The following is an 18,486-nucleotide window of genomic DNA, read 5'->3' as shown; positions in this document are numbered from 1 at the left end:
TATTGCCATTAGACTTTGATCGCCGGGAATTACCGGATACTATTGATGATGCCATTGTCTTCAAGCCAATGGATTTCAACCCTATTCGGCAAAACATCACAAACTCCATCAGAAAAAGATTCTCAAATATAATGGGTGAGGGGATTTTATTTGAATTGCCAGAGGATGCTGTTGAAAAGATCCTGACTGGATTATGGCTAGGCCGGACTGGCTTATAGGAATGGGCGAAAAGGTTCTCACTCCGAGCATACAGCAGCTCAAATACCCAAATAAATAACCAAACAATCAAAACCCACAATAAAAAATCATATAAAAATCAATGCTTTCACAGAAAAATATCTAAAATCCACAAAACCTAAAAAAATAAAAAAATAAAAAAAAAATAAATCATACAAAAATTTCACCGTGCTCAGATATACTAATTAAGATTAAGGGGTTTATATGAGCAAGATCACATACAAACTTGGAAATGCCATACAATCCAAACCCACTTCCAATATCAGCCAAAACGAAATGAGGCCGTATCCGCCCAGCCAGAACCTTCTCCATAACCTCCTTCACCGCAACCTATCAATTCCAACACAAAACTTGAGAAAATGTGCTGAAAATTTGAGCTTGTGATTTTCTCGGAAACCGAACACGGGTCTAGACTCTAAACCAAACCTTAGGCGAGGGGTGCAGAGAGAGAGAGAGCAGAGGCGAGCTTCGGGCTAGCGAGGATTCGGCTGCAGATTTGGTTCCAAGATTTGCTAACGCACGCCGCTGATGCGAAGGATAAGCGGGGTAGGTGCGAGAGAATGTCGTCGAAAAGGTCGTCGTTTAGCAGACGAGACGAGGAGCGAGAGGGGAAGAAGCGGTGAAGAAGCAGAAGGAGTAGTCGAAGCGGAGCATCCAGCGACGCAGAAAAGCACCGCTGGTCAGATATATTCGTTTTTAAAGGAATGGCAAACTTGTAAATAAATTGACACATAAGGTGATGGTAACATCCTGTACATTTCTTTAAAGATGGAACAAGTAGTCTCACAGGGTAGGTTTGATTGCTCTTATATTGTGCAGGTAGGAGATGGTCGTGTTCTTGACGTGATGGCCGTGATGTTAGAAAACATCTCTAACATTACGGTTATGGCTAGAACTTTGATTTCTACTGTTTACCGCACTGGTCAAGTTGTGCTATAGAAAAATCTGAGGATGAGGATGTTTTAAGGTCACCTTCTGCTATAGAAAAATCAAACCCACCCTGGCACAAAAATTGCAGTGGAAAGTTTAAGCATAATAAGCGTTGATCAGCTTTTAGACTCGGTAAGTGAGGCCGCTCACACACTGTTCCTGGTTTGTGGCCTTTGTAGAAACCAGACAGAAAATACGTAAATCAATGGACATTACATCAAGTTGAACATTGTGCTCAGTAAGAGAGCGATTCGTGTGCAGGTTTTGGAGACAACACATCAAGTTGGAAGATTATCAGTCTCAGCTGCTACAAATATGCCTTACATGGAAATGGCTGGCCAGTGTGAGGCCATTCAAATGGGGAAGCAACAGAAGTTGTCGACGTTTATAGTTTCCCGGCAGAGACAAGAAAGTTTGATTAGATTTTCTAATGCTTGCAACCAGGAAAAGGAAACTCTATCTGTTGTTCCGCTGGGCAGTCCTACGGTATTTTCTTTAGCATACACTATATGGGAAAGTTATAAATTCAATCCTTTTATTTTGCAATGCATGCATACTGTATTTTTAGCATATTCTGAGTTTCCGAAAACCATCTGGGACCGCAGAGTGGAAATCCATTCCTTGAATCAAGTGCTATTTCACTCAACCAATCTGTTGGCAATGGCTCTTCGATGATTTGTACAACTGAGTATCAGCCCTATCCACACTTTTAGCTACCGGCATCAAGCCCCTACGATAACTTTTTAAAGGCTGCAGGTTGTTGATCCGTGTAGAGAAAGTTCGATAGCCTTTGTAGCACATAAGAAATTCAGTGTTAACAGCATTGGAGCGAGCGGCAGTTGTATCTGCAACAAGTTTGTTTTGCTCCCGATTCAGCCAGCCTTGTTTTCTCTTCATATCTCTACTGACCGACTGCATTCATTTATTCATCAATGGTTGATAGGGAGGTTCATTTTATGCGTCTTTTGGCCTCTCCCTCGCTTTACATGTTTGATATTGTAAAGTAAGAGTTTTGCTCACCCACACATTTTTTTTCTTCCCAACCGTTCACTAGTGAAAAAGAAAACGTGCGGGAGATAATTTTCATGTAAAGTATAAAGATGTGAAATAGGTAAATTTCATTTTCATACCTTCAATGTGAAGTGAAAGCATGTTAATTTGTGTATAAAAATTACTTAATTTTGTGTAAAAGAGGAAAGAATTTTACTGAGATTCAGTTTTGATGCAAAAGATCAGGCTTTCGCTGTAACTGCAGAGTATACTAAGAATTTGAGTAAGAAGGAATACACAAGCTTTGAGGACAACCATGTTTGAGCCACCTACATGATACCACCAAAACAAAGGGTTTACTCTAATCAGGATCATTACCAAGGATGACTCAAACAAAGATATTTGCTCAAGAAGAGAAGTTAATACAAAGAACCGATTTCCATTCAAGCCCGCCTACTTACATAGAATACACACATATTTATAGGCTTAGAAGGAACCCTCCCGAACCTCACCTAAAACTATTTGGATACAAGAGGCATCATCCTTTTTATCCTTTACATAAGATAAGGATAGATCTTCTATACATCACAATTAACAATACTTGACTTAACACTCAAACTAGTCTAGATAAGATTCCTTACTTTATAACACATCAAATACTATTCTAGTGGGGCAACTTATTGTCTAACAACATAATTTTGGATGATGATCTTAGAACACTAAAATTGTAACTTATTAGCTAATGAAAAATGACATGCTCAAAAGGATGAGGGTAAAAACAGTATAGAATGTGAAAGTGTATTTTGACTAAGACTTTATTTCTGAATATACAGATAATTTAGAGTTTTAGTTGAAGCATTTTTCATGATAAAAAGGGTTGAGTGGGGGTAGCTGCCTTCATTCGTGTCTAAATGTATCAAATAAATAGACTGTCGTCATGAATATCAAATAAAGGAAGATGGATAGGCAAAGGCTATTTGGGCACAACAGATTTTGTTGAATAAATAATATTATTTACACTAAAGGGCACGAGGGTGGGGAAATAAGCTTAGCCTAATAACCTAAGACCTCTCATTTAGAAGTGAAGAGTAATATCAGTAGACTCTAATACTAAATCACTATGCACAGGAGATTTAAACTCGAAAGAATAATTAATTAAAGAAAGTGATATTCACATACATATTTTTACCTCTCACATACTTTTATTAATTTTTGGCTATTGATATTTTGATTCATTTAATCCGATGGTTGAAAACTAAGACGTGTGTGAGAGATAAAAATGGATGTGTGATAGCACTACCTTAATGAATTAATTAATTTGTTTCTCTCTACAATCTTCTTCGGTTGTTGGAAACAAAACACAATATAGATTCTATTGGACTATGATTCTCTCCCTTCCTATTCACATCCCCTCCCATCTCTTTCCCTTACATTCTCTTATTTTATCTTTTTATTGCTATTAAAAATTAAAATAAGATGTTCACATTCTCGTATTTTGTCTTTCTATTACTCTCTTCTCATCTATATCTCATCACACAAGTAAGTCTCGCTTTTTTTCTTGGGGTGTAATATCCATACATATATTTTTAGATCTTACATATATTTTTAATTTTTGATCGTCGGATCCGATGAATTGAAGAAGATCAAATAACATAAATCAACAAGTAGCGTGAGAAGTAAAAAGGGTGCACACCCCTTTCCTTTTCTACTTTCCGTTTTCTGTTTGTTTCCCGAGAAAATTACAAAGAAAACGAAACCCTTCCTAATTTTTGTTTTGGAATTCGAATGCAATTGCATTAAATTTTGCGTCTTTGATTTGGGTATTTGTAGAATTTTGAGAAGACCCATTGGATTATAGAAGCTTGAAGTAATGGAGGATGTTCGGGAGCAGGCTGAGCAGGAAAGTCAACTACTCGGTATGTTTTTTCTTATTTTTGGCTTTAATTTCCGGTTCAAGTATTAAGTCATACTTTTTACGCTCAATCAAATCTTTCAGCTACACTCGGTTTCTGTAAAAGCAAATATATGTCAAATCTTAGACTCGTAGTAGGTTTTCAGCTTCAATTAAATGTCAAATTAACCTGATAAGCGGGGTTTCGAGTGATTTAGTTGGACTAAATGAATACATGGAGATGTTTTCTTCAAGAACAATTCTTCTATCGATCATATATTAATATAGACTACTACTCATCTTTTCATCTTGTTTGTAGGTCAAGATGGTGAAAATGAAACAGTAACTGAAGATGGTACCTTCGTTCGTGGGGAACCTTCACAAGATTAATGGCCCCCCAAAAGTTGATTCTAAGGTGGAAATCCTTCACGAGAAAGTCACAAATCAAATCATTAAGGAAGGTCATGGTCAAATACCATCCAAGTATTCAACATGCTTCTGTAAGTGTCAAGTGGTTTCCTTTTTGGTAGTGCTGTGCTGTGTAGTTTTAGTTGAAAATCTGAGAATTGTTGTGTGTGCATGTGTTTGTTAGTATGGGATGGTAGTAAGACATGAATGAGCTTGTGGCTTGCAAACAGACACACAACATCCACGTTCACAAAGTTGTGTATGTATATAGGAGAATTAAATGTGCATGCATTAAAGTTTATAAAAGGGATGCCTAAGATACATGTAGAAATGTCTTGCAGTGAATTTTTACTCTGGTTTTTTCAATCATTGAGTGATTGGCATATGTGTGATAGTAGCTTACCGGGAATGGACTGAGAGCACGTGACACAAGTTTGAGGACACATAGGAAGAACAACGACCACTTGAAATTATTTTAGGAAAAGGTATTAGCCCTGCCGAGTAGTCTGTTACTTTTTATATATACAAAGTATATGCAAACGAGTCCTGGCATGTTCCTTGTTCAGTCTGCAATTAGTTTGTGATTTCTTTATTGCTTTTGTTCTCTGTAATTTGTAATTACTTGTCATTCCAGATTATTTGGGTCCATAAGCATTTAAGCATTATCTAGGGGTATTCAATGGAATGGACTTCTTCTTAGTAGTGTATTTTTGTTACTGCAACAGAGAACAAAGAAATGACTAGCTTGGCTGTTGGGGTGTCCAGCATGAAATCTGGAGAGCATGCCCTATTACATGTAGGCTGGGAGTTGGGGTATGGGAAAGAAAGGAGCTTTTCTTTTCCGAATGTTCCACCATTGGCAGATATATCATATGAAGTTGAGTTTATTGGATTTGATGAAACCAAAGAAATAAGTTGCTCACTTGCTTTCAAATGTCTTCCCAAGTAGTTACCAATTGAAGTTTCAGAATCTCTTTTCCAGGGATTTGCTTCGGTAATATAGTAACATGCATATTTGTGGGTTTTTCCTTTCATAGGGGAAAGCTCGTAGTGACATGACTGTGGAGGAAAGGATTGGAGCAGCAGATAGAAGAAAGATGGATGGAAATGCTTTATTTAAAGAGGAAAAACTAGAGGAGGCCATGCAATGGTATGAAATGGTTACGCGCTTGTAATGCTTACATAGTTTATTTATGGTTGATGAGCTTTTGAGTTGTCCAGTCTCTTTTTTGTATTTCCTCTCTGACAAGATTCTAGTGGGTTTTCTCAGGCTATAGCGTATATGGGTGACAACTTCATGTTCCAATTGTTTGGGAACTACAGGGACATGGCTTTGGCTGTTAAAAATCCATGCCACCTTAACATGGCAGCGTCTTTTATAAAGCGCAAGCGTTATGAAGAAGCCATTGGACAATGCAGTATTGTAAGTGTAATGCTATCACAAGAAAGTCATCTAATTTTGTGTGTTCAGCGATTGTGCTATTCATCATTAGACACTAGAAAGTTGGGTTTGTTGGTTTATTTGTGAGCATAACTGCATCCCAAAAGTTTCAATATTCATTCACTTTAACCTGCCATTTTGGATTGCCGTAGAAAATGAAAATGTTCTTAGTGTGGACCCATGAAAATTTCTAGGCTCAAGGGCACAATTCTTCAGTTAATAGTCGAATTTTAGGTCTTATGCGACTCTTATGATCTCTTTGGTATGTTACTGTGCATGCTTCATCATGTTGTTCAAACTTAACTTCAAAGCGCTATTTAGACGAGGAAAAGCCAGAGCAGAGCTTGGGCAGACAGATGTTGCGCGGGAAGACTTTCTAGAGGCATGCAAATTTGCACCTCAAGATAAAGCTATTGCAAGAGAGTTACGTCTGCTTGCTGAACACGACAAGGTTGTTTATCAGAAACAAATAGAAATCTACAAGGGAATTTTCGGACCAACCCCAGAACCTAAACCCAAACGGGATAATTGGTTGATCATCCTTTGGCACTGGCTGTTGTCATAAGGATTTGAAATTTTGCTACAATATTGAGTTAATTAAGAAGAACTATTAGACTAGTAGTGAGGTCGTGGAATTGTTCCTATTCTTACCTAAACTACTGGCTAACAAAATGTTCTTTGTCAACCAAAAGACAATTTGGTATTCTACGACAAAATAAAATCTTCAAGTGTTTTGGCTTTTTTTTTTTTTTTGTTGGTTTTTTTTTGGGGGGGGGGGGGTGGGTGAAGAAAAAGGGGGAAGAAAAAGGTGGAGAGGAAGTCGGAAATGCAGACAAACAAGATGAAACTCTTTCCTCTTTCTTTTTTTTTTTTTTTTTTTTTTTTTTTTTTTCAGTTTTGAGGATGAGATGGATCCAATGAGCTTACCATATTATTAGAGAAATCGAAAAGACTAGGAGAATAATCTATAATGTCTGGTTCTCTAATGTTGATTAGGAATCTGAGGCAATAATGTAATTTCAAACCTCGCCTACAAAGTAAGTTTTGATGTTTTTTTTTTTTAAAACCTCGCCTGCATATCATCATAGCATTTCTAATTTAAAAATAAATTTAAAAAAAACCCACTTTTTCTCTTTTCTATACATTTTCCTTTTAAAATTTTTATATTTACACGCGCATAATGCATGGGCTCCATTTAATTCTCTATAAATAAAGCATATCATGTTTTAGTAGGCGCATGAAATTGAAGAATCATAAATAAGGGATCCCCTTCACCAAATCCTACCCATCAACTAATCTGAACCCTTGAAATTTGATTCAACAGCTAAAAACATGAGCCCATTTTAAAAATTATAATAACTTTAGCCGTTAGATCAAATGTTAAGAGTCCAGATCGATTGATGGGAAGGATTTGGTAGAAGAGATCAGGATATGATCCCCTTCCATAAATAAGCATGCCATATTATGTGAAATCATAAAAATATTGGATTGAGGTTTGAAATTTCCTCTTTCAAATGGAGCCCAATTTTCAACTTCCCTAGTCGAACAAAATTTGTTTTTGCCGTAACTTGTGGAAAAGGGATAGAATATGTTAACCATTCAGAACTTGTGGAAAAGGGATATAATGTGTTAACCATTCAAGTTATTCTTTAATTAAAAGTTATTCTTTAATTAAAGTGGAATGGGAATGAGTCTGTTAACCATTCAAGTTATTCTTTCATTAAAGTGGAATGGGAATGAGTGTGTTAATCATTCAAGTTATTCTTTAGTGGAATGGGAATGAGTCTGTTAACCATTCAAGTTATTCTTTCATTAAAGTGGAATGGGAATGAGTGTGTTAATCATTCAAGTTATTCTTTAATTAAAATTCAAGTTATTCTTTAATTAAAGTGGAATGGGAATGAGTGTGTTAATCATTCAAGTTATTCTTTAATTAAAGTGGAATGGCATGTATAAAGACGAGCAGGGACGAGCCATCGTTCACTACGCAAAACCATATTCTCGTTTACAAGTTTCTACTTTAATTCACTTCACTTGCATGTGTTTTGCTTGTCCTGAATACAAGAAATGGCGGAAGGAGTTCTCTTCAACATTGCAGAACGGATCATTGTAAGGCTTGGAAACTGTGCTTTCCAAAAGATTGGATCGATTTGGGGTGTCCAAGATGAGCTCAACAAGCTCAAGGAGACCGTTGCTGGATTCCAAGATGTTCTCCTTGATGCTGAGCAAAAGCAAGCCGACAACAATGAAGTCAAGTTGTGGCTCCAAAGCGTAGAAGATGCAGTTTATGAAGCCGATGACGTGCTGGATGAGTTTAATACTGAAGTTCAGAGGAGACAAGTGATGCGTGACAATAATATGCTGTCAAAGGTATGCCTCTTTTTTTTTTTTTTAGCTCAAATCATCCTGCTTTATGGTGAAAGATGAATCATTAGATAAAAGACTAGCAATAGTGCCCGCGCGTTGCTGCGGGTCTTAAAATTGATGGACATAAAAGAAGAAAACAGTCAATGCAAACTTGTAATGGATAGTTTGTAATTAACAGGTTTTTAGTATGTTCATACTATTTAAACGCAGAAAATATAATAAGAAAAATAAGTAGAGTGTTGGCAGAAAGTGATGTAATTTGCAGCATACCTGTAGTCAAGTCTGTGTAATTGATTTTAGTTGTGAACACCGGTAACATTTACAACTCAGAGAACAAAAAACAGCAGAAATTGAAGAAGAAAATGATGTGCACATAGAACATACTGCAGTAACTATAAATTAAGGTTAGAAGTGTTTTAATAGTGATATAAAATTGTGGTGAAGAATTATGTATAAGAGGATAACTACTTTTATGAGTGTGAGTATATAACACGTCAAAACGATTATTAATAATTAACAAAATATTTGAAGTAAAAAAATATACATTTGATGTTGAAATTCAAGATAATAAATGTAGCTGTAACTTATTAGAAGTGTTTAAATTGGCATTAACCGGTCGATAACAGTTTGTTCAATTATATTGAATATGATTAGACCATGTTACGATACGATGTTATAGGAAAACGAAGAAAAAATTATATAAGCTATTAGAAACAAAATATAATTGTAAATATAAAGTTGTGTCATTTGATTCTAAATAAGCATGTATATACTGACAGCAAAACGAAATCGTTAGGGTTTTATCCAAATTAGGAAAAATCTAAAATAAAAATTGAAAGACAACCTTAGATGAAAAAAAAAGACTAACACTGTGAATTCTTGACCCCCCGACTATCCATTGCATTTGGTAATTTTTTTAATTTATACAAATAAAGAGTAAGTGAAATTGGATGCATATCTGGGATGAGAATTTGAATAACGTTTAAAATATAAGTTTGTTGCAATTTAGTACAACAACAATGAAAATTGATGTCTTATGCAATAAAATATATTTAGTGATAGTGTTATATAAGACTTAGAAAAGTATTGCAAATCATGCTATGATTAAATAGTAGTTTATATTTGGCAATATTATAATTTTTAAAACAAAGTTAAATGTTGGCGATCTAAGACGGATCAGATTTACGTAAATTGGTAAACTTAGGTTTAATTATATGGAGTAAGAATCATCATTTCCGTCTTTTTCCTTCAGAGGAATTAACTATTACCAATTTATATAGATACTTTCTTCTTCTAACTTATTGTGAATACATGGTTAATTATTTGTTTGTCTAGCAAAAGGTTTAAGGCTAACATTTGGAAGTATAAACAGACATCCTTCCATTAAAGATAAATCCTGTCCATATTTTGTAAATCTGTGAAAGAACATATTAGATTAAAATATGTGGACATGGTATGTCTCTAGTGAAAATGTCTACTTTTATACTTTTGGATGTTCAATTTAGCCTTTCAATATGTAAGCAAGTAATTTGTCATGTATTTAGATCATGTGAAAAGAAGATGGTTTATATATATATATTAGTAATAGCTAATTCCTCTGAAGAGAAAGCTTGGTAAAAATTGAAATTAAACATAAAACATTAACAAAACAAAATTAATAAAGTATTAATTAATTTTACATACCTTTGAATGTTTGCCTCTTCATTGTTTGAAAATGTATTTGTCAGCACTGTAAGCTCCTTGCTGAATTAGCAATTTTTTTTCCTTCCTAAAATTGTAAAATAAAGTGTTAAAAATTTTTTTTTATGGCAATTAATTATAATATATAATAATTAGTTGACATGGATGGAAAAATGGTGTCATACGTAGGAAGAAAGTATAAAAACCAAATTTGAATGTAAGAAATAAAAAACAAATTTGTAATTCATTATCATGTATTGTTATCTGTTTTATGGTACACATAAAAGATGAGAGGTTTAAGGAACTTTAGACAATTCTTCTATAACAACATGGAAATGTTCTCATGGAAAAAACATAATTGAACCATGGAACTAATTATCTCACAAATAATGATTGTATAGATACCTAAGACAAAACTGAACCAGATTTAAAGAATTGTACAGAGATTTGTTTCATAGCTTTCATACGATCATCAATTAAGTTTTGCATAATTATGTCCCATAATTTTTAGGAATGAAAGAAACACATATAGCACTCATACTCTGAACTGAAAATATTCTTTAATTTCTTCAGTAATAACGTTGTTAAGGGAGAGAATGAAACTGGAATTTTATATTTTGGAGATTTTAGTGCACACATACATATCACATGTGCACGGAAAGCAGATTGAATTCAAATTGCAATTATATCCTCAATTGGCAATCTAAGATTTTACCATCTAAAAAAATTCACTTTTACAAATTTATGCAGTTTATTGTTTTATGAACTGAAATCCCTGTCAAAAAAATGTAATGACGGATGAGGAATTACAATTTCATACCAACATGAGCCTTGAAATGTTACATCTATAAATTCTGAGTTAAAGGAACCCAAGTTGAATTCGTAGCTTTCAAAGAGATGCAAATTTTTCCTAAACTATTAAAGGCCAGGTTCATGACACATAATCTCTAAGCAGCCAAAGAAGAAAAAAACTAAAAGCCAAGATATTGTATGTACATTTCAACTACCTTAGGTAAAGCAATGACATAGGCCTGATGTTCCAATGATGCAAAACCTGTAAAGTTGGGCAATTAGAAAAATTAATTCTTTTGGTTATAAATATTCAATTAGATACATTTTAAATAAGAACCAGACAAAAAATGCACATAAATGTGAGTTATGAAGATTGAGACAGCATAGAGGAAATGAAATATACCTCATCAAGAGTAATACTACTGTAGTTTGTAGAAGGTGCCCAATCCTTAATGTCTTCAATTAGATTCATTTTAAATAGGATCAGCTGCTGCTATTTTTTCGATGTAGGACCATCGGGTCCTAACGTTTCCCCAATAGAAAACTCTAACTCTAAAATATGATTATATATCAGAATTTATAAACAAAGTCAGAGGAAACATTATGATTATTGAGCTAATATTGAATAATGGGTACAAAACTGAAACTTTTGGATGGTCAACCTTGTTTGTAGATGAAATTAAGCATCCCGAAAAACCAAAACAAATCAATTTAACATAAAAGTTTGTAATACTCACCTCAAATCGGCCGGAGAACTCATAATGGAATTTCTACCTCGCAATTTTTCCGTAACCTTTTCCATCTCAGTATTTCTAAATAGGACTTGGATTCTATAACATTAGTTAAAGAAAAAATTTATCTATACTACACATATGTAGATCAATTCCCAATAAATTAAGATGATATCAAGGTATGGAATATATTAATTTAGGGTTGGAAAATCACCTCGAAATTTCAGTCGACAAAGATTGAGCAAGAAAGCCGAGAGACGAAGACATTGGGAGAGATGGAAGAGAGAGAAGTGATTTGAGAGATGAGAAAGTGAGAGATGCAGAGTCTCTGAACTTGGTTAATTTTCTTGTAAATTTTGTAACACATCTTTAAAAACAATATTCAAAGTACAGTTTTTAACAGTACTCTCTACATTTTCTATTAAAATTTTTAAACCTTCTCTTGATGTCACTCTTGATAATGCTACATATAATTGGCCATGTGTAAAAACAGGTTCTGGAAGATATAAACCAACTTGTTTAAGAGATTGTCCTTGACTTTTATTGATTGTCATTGCATAACATGCTCTAATTGGAAATTGACGTCTTTTGAAGATGAAAGGCCACTTATTTTCTGTAGCTGTAAGAGTGATTCTTGGTATGAAAACTTTATGACCAATATTAGTACCAGTAAGAATTTTAGCTTCAATAATTCTATCAAATAATTGAGTAACAACTAATCTAGTTCCATTACACAAACCTGAAGACTGATTTAAGTTTCGTAGTAGCATAATAGGCATTCCTATTTTTAATACCAAATTATGTGCAGGTAAACCATTGAATTCAAGCTTGTTTAAAAATTCTGTGGGGTACATTATTTCAAGATTTTCAACATTAGCATTTGAAGAACATAAAGAATCATAACTCAAAAATGTTTGTTGTTGTCCAGGTAATAAATTAATTATATAATTATTCACATCTGTAACAGTTGTATTTCGAGGTGTTATAATAGCTCTTTCCCTTAAATAAGCAAAATTGTCAAAAAAAGTTTCAAAACTTGGGTATGTTGCAGAAAAAATTGAATGGATAGCATTTGTAGAACAATCAATTATCAAATCTTGTGGTATTTAAATCAAAGATGAATCCTTATCAATTGAATTATTCACATTGTTTGCATCATTAATTTGTCCATCACCAATTTGTAGAATCCAATTTGCAAAAGAACTAATTTTATTTTTTTCTTCAATACTCAATCCATTTTTTGACAATCTCATATTTTCTTTCAAATGAAAATTTTTAAAATATGGCCATAAATAAGAACTATTCAATGAAGCATTTATTATATCCTCTTTAGTTCCTTCAGGAATAACGGGCAATATTTGTCGAAAATCACCACCCAATAAAAGAGTTTTTCTACCAAATGGAACATTTTTATCGAAAGCTTGTGAATTTGACAAAATATCCAAAAATGATTTATCCAATGCTTCAAAACAATATTTATGATTCATAGGTGCTTCATCCCATATAATTAAATCTGTTTTTTCAATTAATCCTGCAAGATGAGTTTTTTTCTTTATTGAACAAATTGAAGAATCAGTAATAATCAAAGGGATTTTAAATCTAGAATGGGCTGTTCTACCACCTGGTAATAATAATGATGCTATTCCTGATGATGCAACAGCTAGAACAATTTTACCGTCTGATCTAAGCTTACTTGTAATTGTATCCCATAAAAATGTTTTTCCAGTGCCTGCATGACCATAAACAAAGAACAGACCTCCTTTTTTTTGCATTCACAGCATTTAAAACACAATCATAAACATGTTTTTTGACCTTGGTTAAGCTGTGATTTCAAAAGTGCATGTTTCTTATAAAGTTCTTCACAATCATAATTTAATTCTTCTCTCAAAAACCTATTTTGAATTTCTAACATTTTTTCTGCATTAGGCATGGGAAGATGATATTTTTTCAAAGAGGTAGATGCATTATTAAAAAGTAATTCTAATTCAAATAGCACTGAATTTTTTAATTCATGTTCTGGCACAATCATATCTGGAATTGCAAAAGTTTTTCGCAATTTGTATAAAATGTCATCATACATGTTTTGCCAATGACTATCAAAAAGATTTTGAGGATTTGCTACATCACAAAATAAAATTATTGTGACAAACAATTGTCTCAATTGAGCAGACGATGCAATATGTGCAGCACTTGATAAAGCCTCAATCCATTTTTTATCATCACCTAATAGTCCTAATGATTTGCATGCAGAATGGTAGGAAGAATGTACAACACCATTAACTGTTTTTAAATCCTCAAAACTAATGGCGCCTTTTTTAAAATTCAAAAGCATTCTCAAATAATATAATTCGCCAAATGCAGGATGTACATATGCTATTCTGCCAATTGATGCTTTATATTTTCTTGGCTTCCAAGTTTTTTTCTTTACATCATACAAAAATTTTGTGGGAATTTGTGCATAAGTTAGTTCACGCGCGTTAGGAAAATTTTTGTTCAATGCAAACCAACTTGTTAACATTGTGTTTTCAAAAGCTTTTTGATTAATGATTGACTGCAATGATTGATCAGCAGTAAAAACAACATTTTGTTCTAATGGTAAATGAACTGGTAATCGCTCTACAGAAGGCTCTCTATGATGTATGAAATATTGAAATAGTCTCCAAACAGCCTCATAAGGTGATATATGTCTACAATTGAGGTATGCTAAAATCTCATCATTCAAATTTTCTTGAAAAATTAAACGTGCTCTATCTGAACCTTTATTTACATATTTGAATAAATATTTTATAAGCATTGATTGACAACAGGATTCAACATTTATATGTGCATTATATTTTAGTAATAACTCTGCATTGTAAGGAACAACAAATCTATTATCAACTTTTACGCCGTTTTTAATCACAAATTTTTCTTCATCTTCACGACGTTTATAAACAGCAAAACCATTTGTGTCAAAAATTGTTTCGCTTTTATATGGCTTAGGAAAGTTTTTAGAACATATATTTTCTCGCATGCAAGGTGATTTTGGATTAATACAACCACATGGACCATGAATCATAAACTGATTAACAGTTTCATAAAGTTGTGGATGCAAATTTTTATCAGGTAATTCAGCAGAAATAATTGAGTCTATATCTGATGCGCAAAAACATTTCACATTTGGTTTCAGCCATATTAACATATGAGAATGAGGTAAACCTCTTTTTTGAAACTCAACTGTGCAAACATCTGTTCATGAGGAAAAAATGAAAACAAAGAAAAGAATAAAAGTAAATTTTATAATAAATAAGAAAACTAAAAAGCTTGAAATAAGTGCTAGAATGAGTTTTAGTAACTTACGTGCTTGAATTTCTCCAAAAGGCTTCCCGGACTTGATGAAATCAATCATATGATCAAGCTTCATTTTGAAGATTCTAGAAATTATATCAGGTCTATCTTCAAGTTTGAATCCTGGCTTATTCTCAAACTCTCTTGTGATTTCTAGCCATTTAACATTACATGTAAATGTTATAAACAAATCAGGATGTCCGTATTCTCTACAAATAGCCATAGCATCTTGATAATTATTTATCACATATCTAGGACTTCTAGTATATGAAGTAGGTAATACAATTTTTTGTCCCAAATTATTTGCATCAGTATCACCTTTTGAGAATGCATCATATATTCCTTTATAAACTTCACTTCTCAATTTTTTTTGATTTTGTCTAATATAATCTAATCTATCTTCTTCAAGTGTTGCAAAAGAATCGACCAAATATTGTTGAAAAAGTCTTCCTCCTCTTAACAATGTACTTAATGGTGGTTCTCGTTCTTGAATTTGATAAGCAATGAAAGCTCTCATTGGTATTCTTTGTCTTTTAGTTTTTTTACCTTTATAATTTTCATTCCATTTTAAATCTGGTCTATAACCATCTTCACCATATGGAAAAAGAATTGGATATTGCAGAGACATAAATTTAGGATTCAACTTTGTTACACGTTTTAATTCGTGACTATTAGACTCTATAATAATATCTCGATTAGAATCATACAATCCTATATCTCCAACTATCAAACCACCTATTTCATCAGTTGTAGGTTGTTCATATTGTTTGCTATCATTTAATTGCCTGCCTAGCAAAGTCATTTTTAATGAAGAAAGAGCATCGTTTTCAAATTTATCTCTTGCCATTCGAAAAAGTTTAACCAATTCATTTGATGCATCAAACATTTTGATTAACCCTTCTACAATTGTTGGATCTAGGCTTTGATTGTTTCCATTGGAATTAAAAACTTTAAGTCAATTTTCCACCTCATTATATGTATCATAGACATACAATTGAGCAAATTTTGGAGACTCATTATCAACAGGCAAAAGAGATCCCATTAAATGACAAACTTAACCACTGATTTTGAAAATATAAGGGCTTGATCCATTGTTAATTGAGTTATCAACTTTGGCTCCCATTGAAGTGAATGCAAACATTGAGTTATAAGTTCTAATATTTTGTCGAAATGATAAATTTTTTTGCCCTTTAGTTGGATCAAGTAAGTAATCTAAAAATGGTGGTGCTGGTTTTGGATTTGGAAACTTAATTTTTCCTTGTTGGCAACAAAGAGTGAAAATAGGTAGATCGTTTTTACACTTCGGTTTAAGAGACTCTTTTAGCCAAAAATAAGCACCACAATGAACACACTTATAACTTTTATCTCTTAAGTCCGCATATTCTTTAACAACTCCTACAAAAAAAGATACAAAAACAAAACAAAATGAGCGTAATATTATTTAGGCAATTAGAAAATTGAAATTCATGATATATCAAATTAATAGATGCATAAATTAAGAACTAACCTTTTCTATTCTTTTGAAAAAATGCTTGAACCTTGTTCATAAGATTATTATTCTGATCATCAAGGGTTTGTTGAGTATTTTTTGTAGATTGGTCTAATACATTGACAACCTTTTTTCCCTTTTTATCTCTTAAGAGAACATTTTTTTTCAACAACAGTCATGCAATGTGATTCATTGATATTGGAAGAACTTATGTTTTCAACATCTTGTTGAACAGAAGATGTGCTAGTACCATCTTGGTAGTCAATGGCTAAGTTTTCCTGAATAATTGGACCACTCTTAGATAAGAAAACATCGACATAGTTTTGTATACAACTTATTCTACACACTCTTTTAAATTGTCTGTCATAGTCAGATAAAACATAGGATTGATTATTGACAAACTCTTTCTCGTGTTCTGTATCATTAATTGTTAAAGCATTTGCAAGTCTTTTTGACATGATGGAATCAAATTGTAATACAAATTTGAAAACAAATTAGTGCAAAACACGCTGAAAAAAAGACAAAAAAATGAAAAAAAGAAGTACCAACAAACACATAATGTGAAGATTAAACAAATATATACTATAATGATTAAAAAGAATCGATCACCCAAATTTTAAAATGCGACTGGAAAAAAAAAGTTATAAAAAAAAAAAGAAGATTAAAAAAAGTAAAGTTTAAAACTAAATAATTTAAAATTTAAAATTGCTCACCTTTAACAATTGAAATTTTAGAAAATACGATAGCCAATCTGTTCAAAAAGGCAAACAACAAACAATTATTACAATGGACAATAGAATTTAGTTCAGCAACAAATGGCAAGACACAAAATATAAAACAAATAATAAATAGAACTTAAAAAAAATTTAAAAATTAACAAAGTAATAAGATAACTACGTTCTTACTTCTTATAGTTCAGTTGTGAAACTATGCACTAATGCACCATGTAAACACAGAGCAAAATTTATTTTGCAGATAAGTTTTCAACGGGAGTATCACTTCTTACTTGTCTTATCCACGCTGAGTGGAAACTGCAAAGATCAACAGTATTAACAATGTTTATTCTCAATGAAAAACAAATTACAAAAAATAAAAAAAGCCAATTGATTTTTACTAATACATGAATTATATAAATTGATGGCTAGATTATCAAATATATCGTGAGAAAATAGGAGCCCTAAAACTTTTTTAAACAATGGGTGACACAGAATTAACAAATACACCTGTTCAAAGAAATGTATATGTTAACTAAAACAAAAATTGTTATCACAATAGAAAATTGTAATATCACTCCGTGATATTGACAGTTTTTGCAAACATCTAACTTTTTTAATAACACAGTATATGACTATAAAAAAGCATTTTACATATAATTTATCTATGATATTCACAGTTTTACTAAAAACGATAACACAGTTAACTACAAAAATAAAAACTATCTATGGTTCCAAGAATCATGATTAACACAACGTGGAACCGATGGGTTTAAAATGTATAAGCTAAAATTAAAAGTAACTTCTCAGATAAAAAGGTAATATACAGAGTAAAGGAAAAAAAAAAACAAAAAGACTATACTGCATAGATAACATTGATAAAAAAAAACAAAACATTCTATTTTTATGATAATGTACCATCTAGTTATAAAATTATAACATAAAGTAGCTCAACATTATAACTTAAGTAAAGAAATATTTGAAAAGAATGATTTGATATACAATTTAGAGCCACAGTATTAACTACAATCAGACAATTGTCAAACAAAAGGAAGAAATATAATCTTGAACACAATATTAACAAAGTGAAAAGCACTTACAAACACAATCAATTGTCTGTAAACTTGACAGCTGAAAGCTAACTTGGCAGTTAAAATTAGAATAGGAACTGAGATGCAGCAAAGATTTTTTTTTTTTCCAACCAAAATTAATCTGCAGATGATTGCAAACAAAGAAATAATTACTTCTCAAATAAATATAAAACGAATTTAAAATATTTCAAGGCTACTTTTAATAACAGCATAATAAAGATAAAGATTTTATCAACATGACTCTCAATTTTATGCAGGTTGGGATAATCCAATATAAAAGAAAGGGATTTCTTCCCTAATTGTTGTGATAAGAATCACTTAAAGACAATAAGAACCACTCCAATTCATAATAGCAGAGTGTGCTCGTACATAAGAGATGCTTATGCAACCTCTGAACTT

The 18,486-nt window shown here is 32.4% G+C and overlaps 1 protein-coding gene and 1 long non-coding RNA gene across 6 annotated transcripts; one reads left to right on the top strand and one right to left on the bottom strand.

Moving 5' to 3' along the window:
• The first annotated feature begins 3,930 nt into the window (after positions 1–3,930).
• On the top strand, positions 3,931–6,059 carry LOC108867144. The gene is made up of 4 exons (XR_007259040.1): positions 3,931–4,073; positions 4,368–4,548; positions 5,182–5,606; positions 5,727–6,059. It is a non-coding gene; the product is annotated as an uncharacterized LOC108867144 (long non-coding RNA).
• Positions 6,060–7,848: 1,789 nt separating this feature from the next.
• Positions 7,849–15,680, bottom strand: LOC103940193. Of its 5 annotated transcripts, none has more exons than XM_048586179.1 (5): positions 14,807–15,680; positions 11,140–11,288; positions 10,952–10,998; positions 9,948–10,032; positions 7,849–8,303 (listed from the first exon to the last, which is right to left on the bottom strand). In XM_048586179.1, the coding sequence occupies exons 1-2, from the start codon at positions 15,678–15,680 to the stop codon at positions 11,230–11,232; spliced, it is 933 nt and encodes a 310-aa protein (XP_048442136.1). In that variant the 3' UTR covers positions 7,849–8,303; positions 9,948–10,032; positions 10,952–10,998; positions 11,140–11,229. The 5 variants fall into 5 exon arrangements, with proteins under 5 accessions (XP_048442136.1, XP_048442133.1, XP_048442134.1 ...); XM_048586176.1 differs by lacking the exon at positions 14,807–15,680 and adding an exon at positions 11,474–14,648; XM_048586177.1 differs by having other exon boundaries at positions 11,140–15,680.
• Between the last annotated feature and the right edge of the window lie 2,806 nt (positions 15,681–18,486).

The sequence above is a fragment of a genome, unplaced genomic scaffold (genome assembly GCF_019419815.1).
Source record: "Pyrus x bretschneideri cultivar Hongxiangsu unplaced genomic scaffold, Pyrus_bretschneideri_v1 Contig24, whole genome shotgun sequence".
In the NCBI taxonomy this organism is placed as follows: Eukaryota; Viridiplantae; Streptophyta; class Magnoliopsida; order Rosales; family Rosaceae; genus Pyrus; species Pyrus x bretschneideri.
This window is presented reverse-complemented; position numbering and strand designations above follow the sequence as displayed.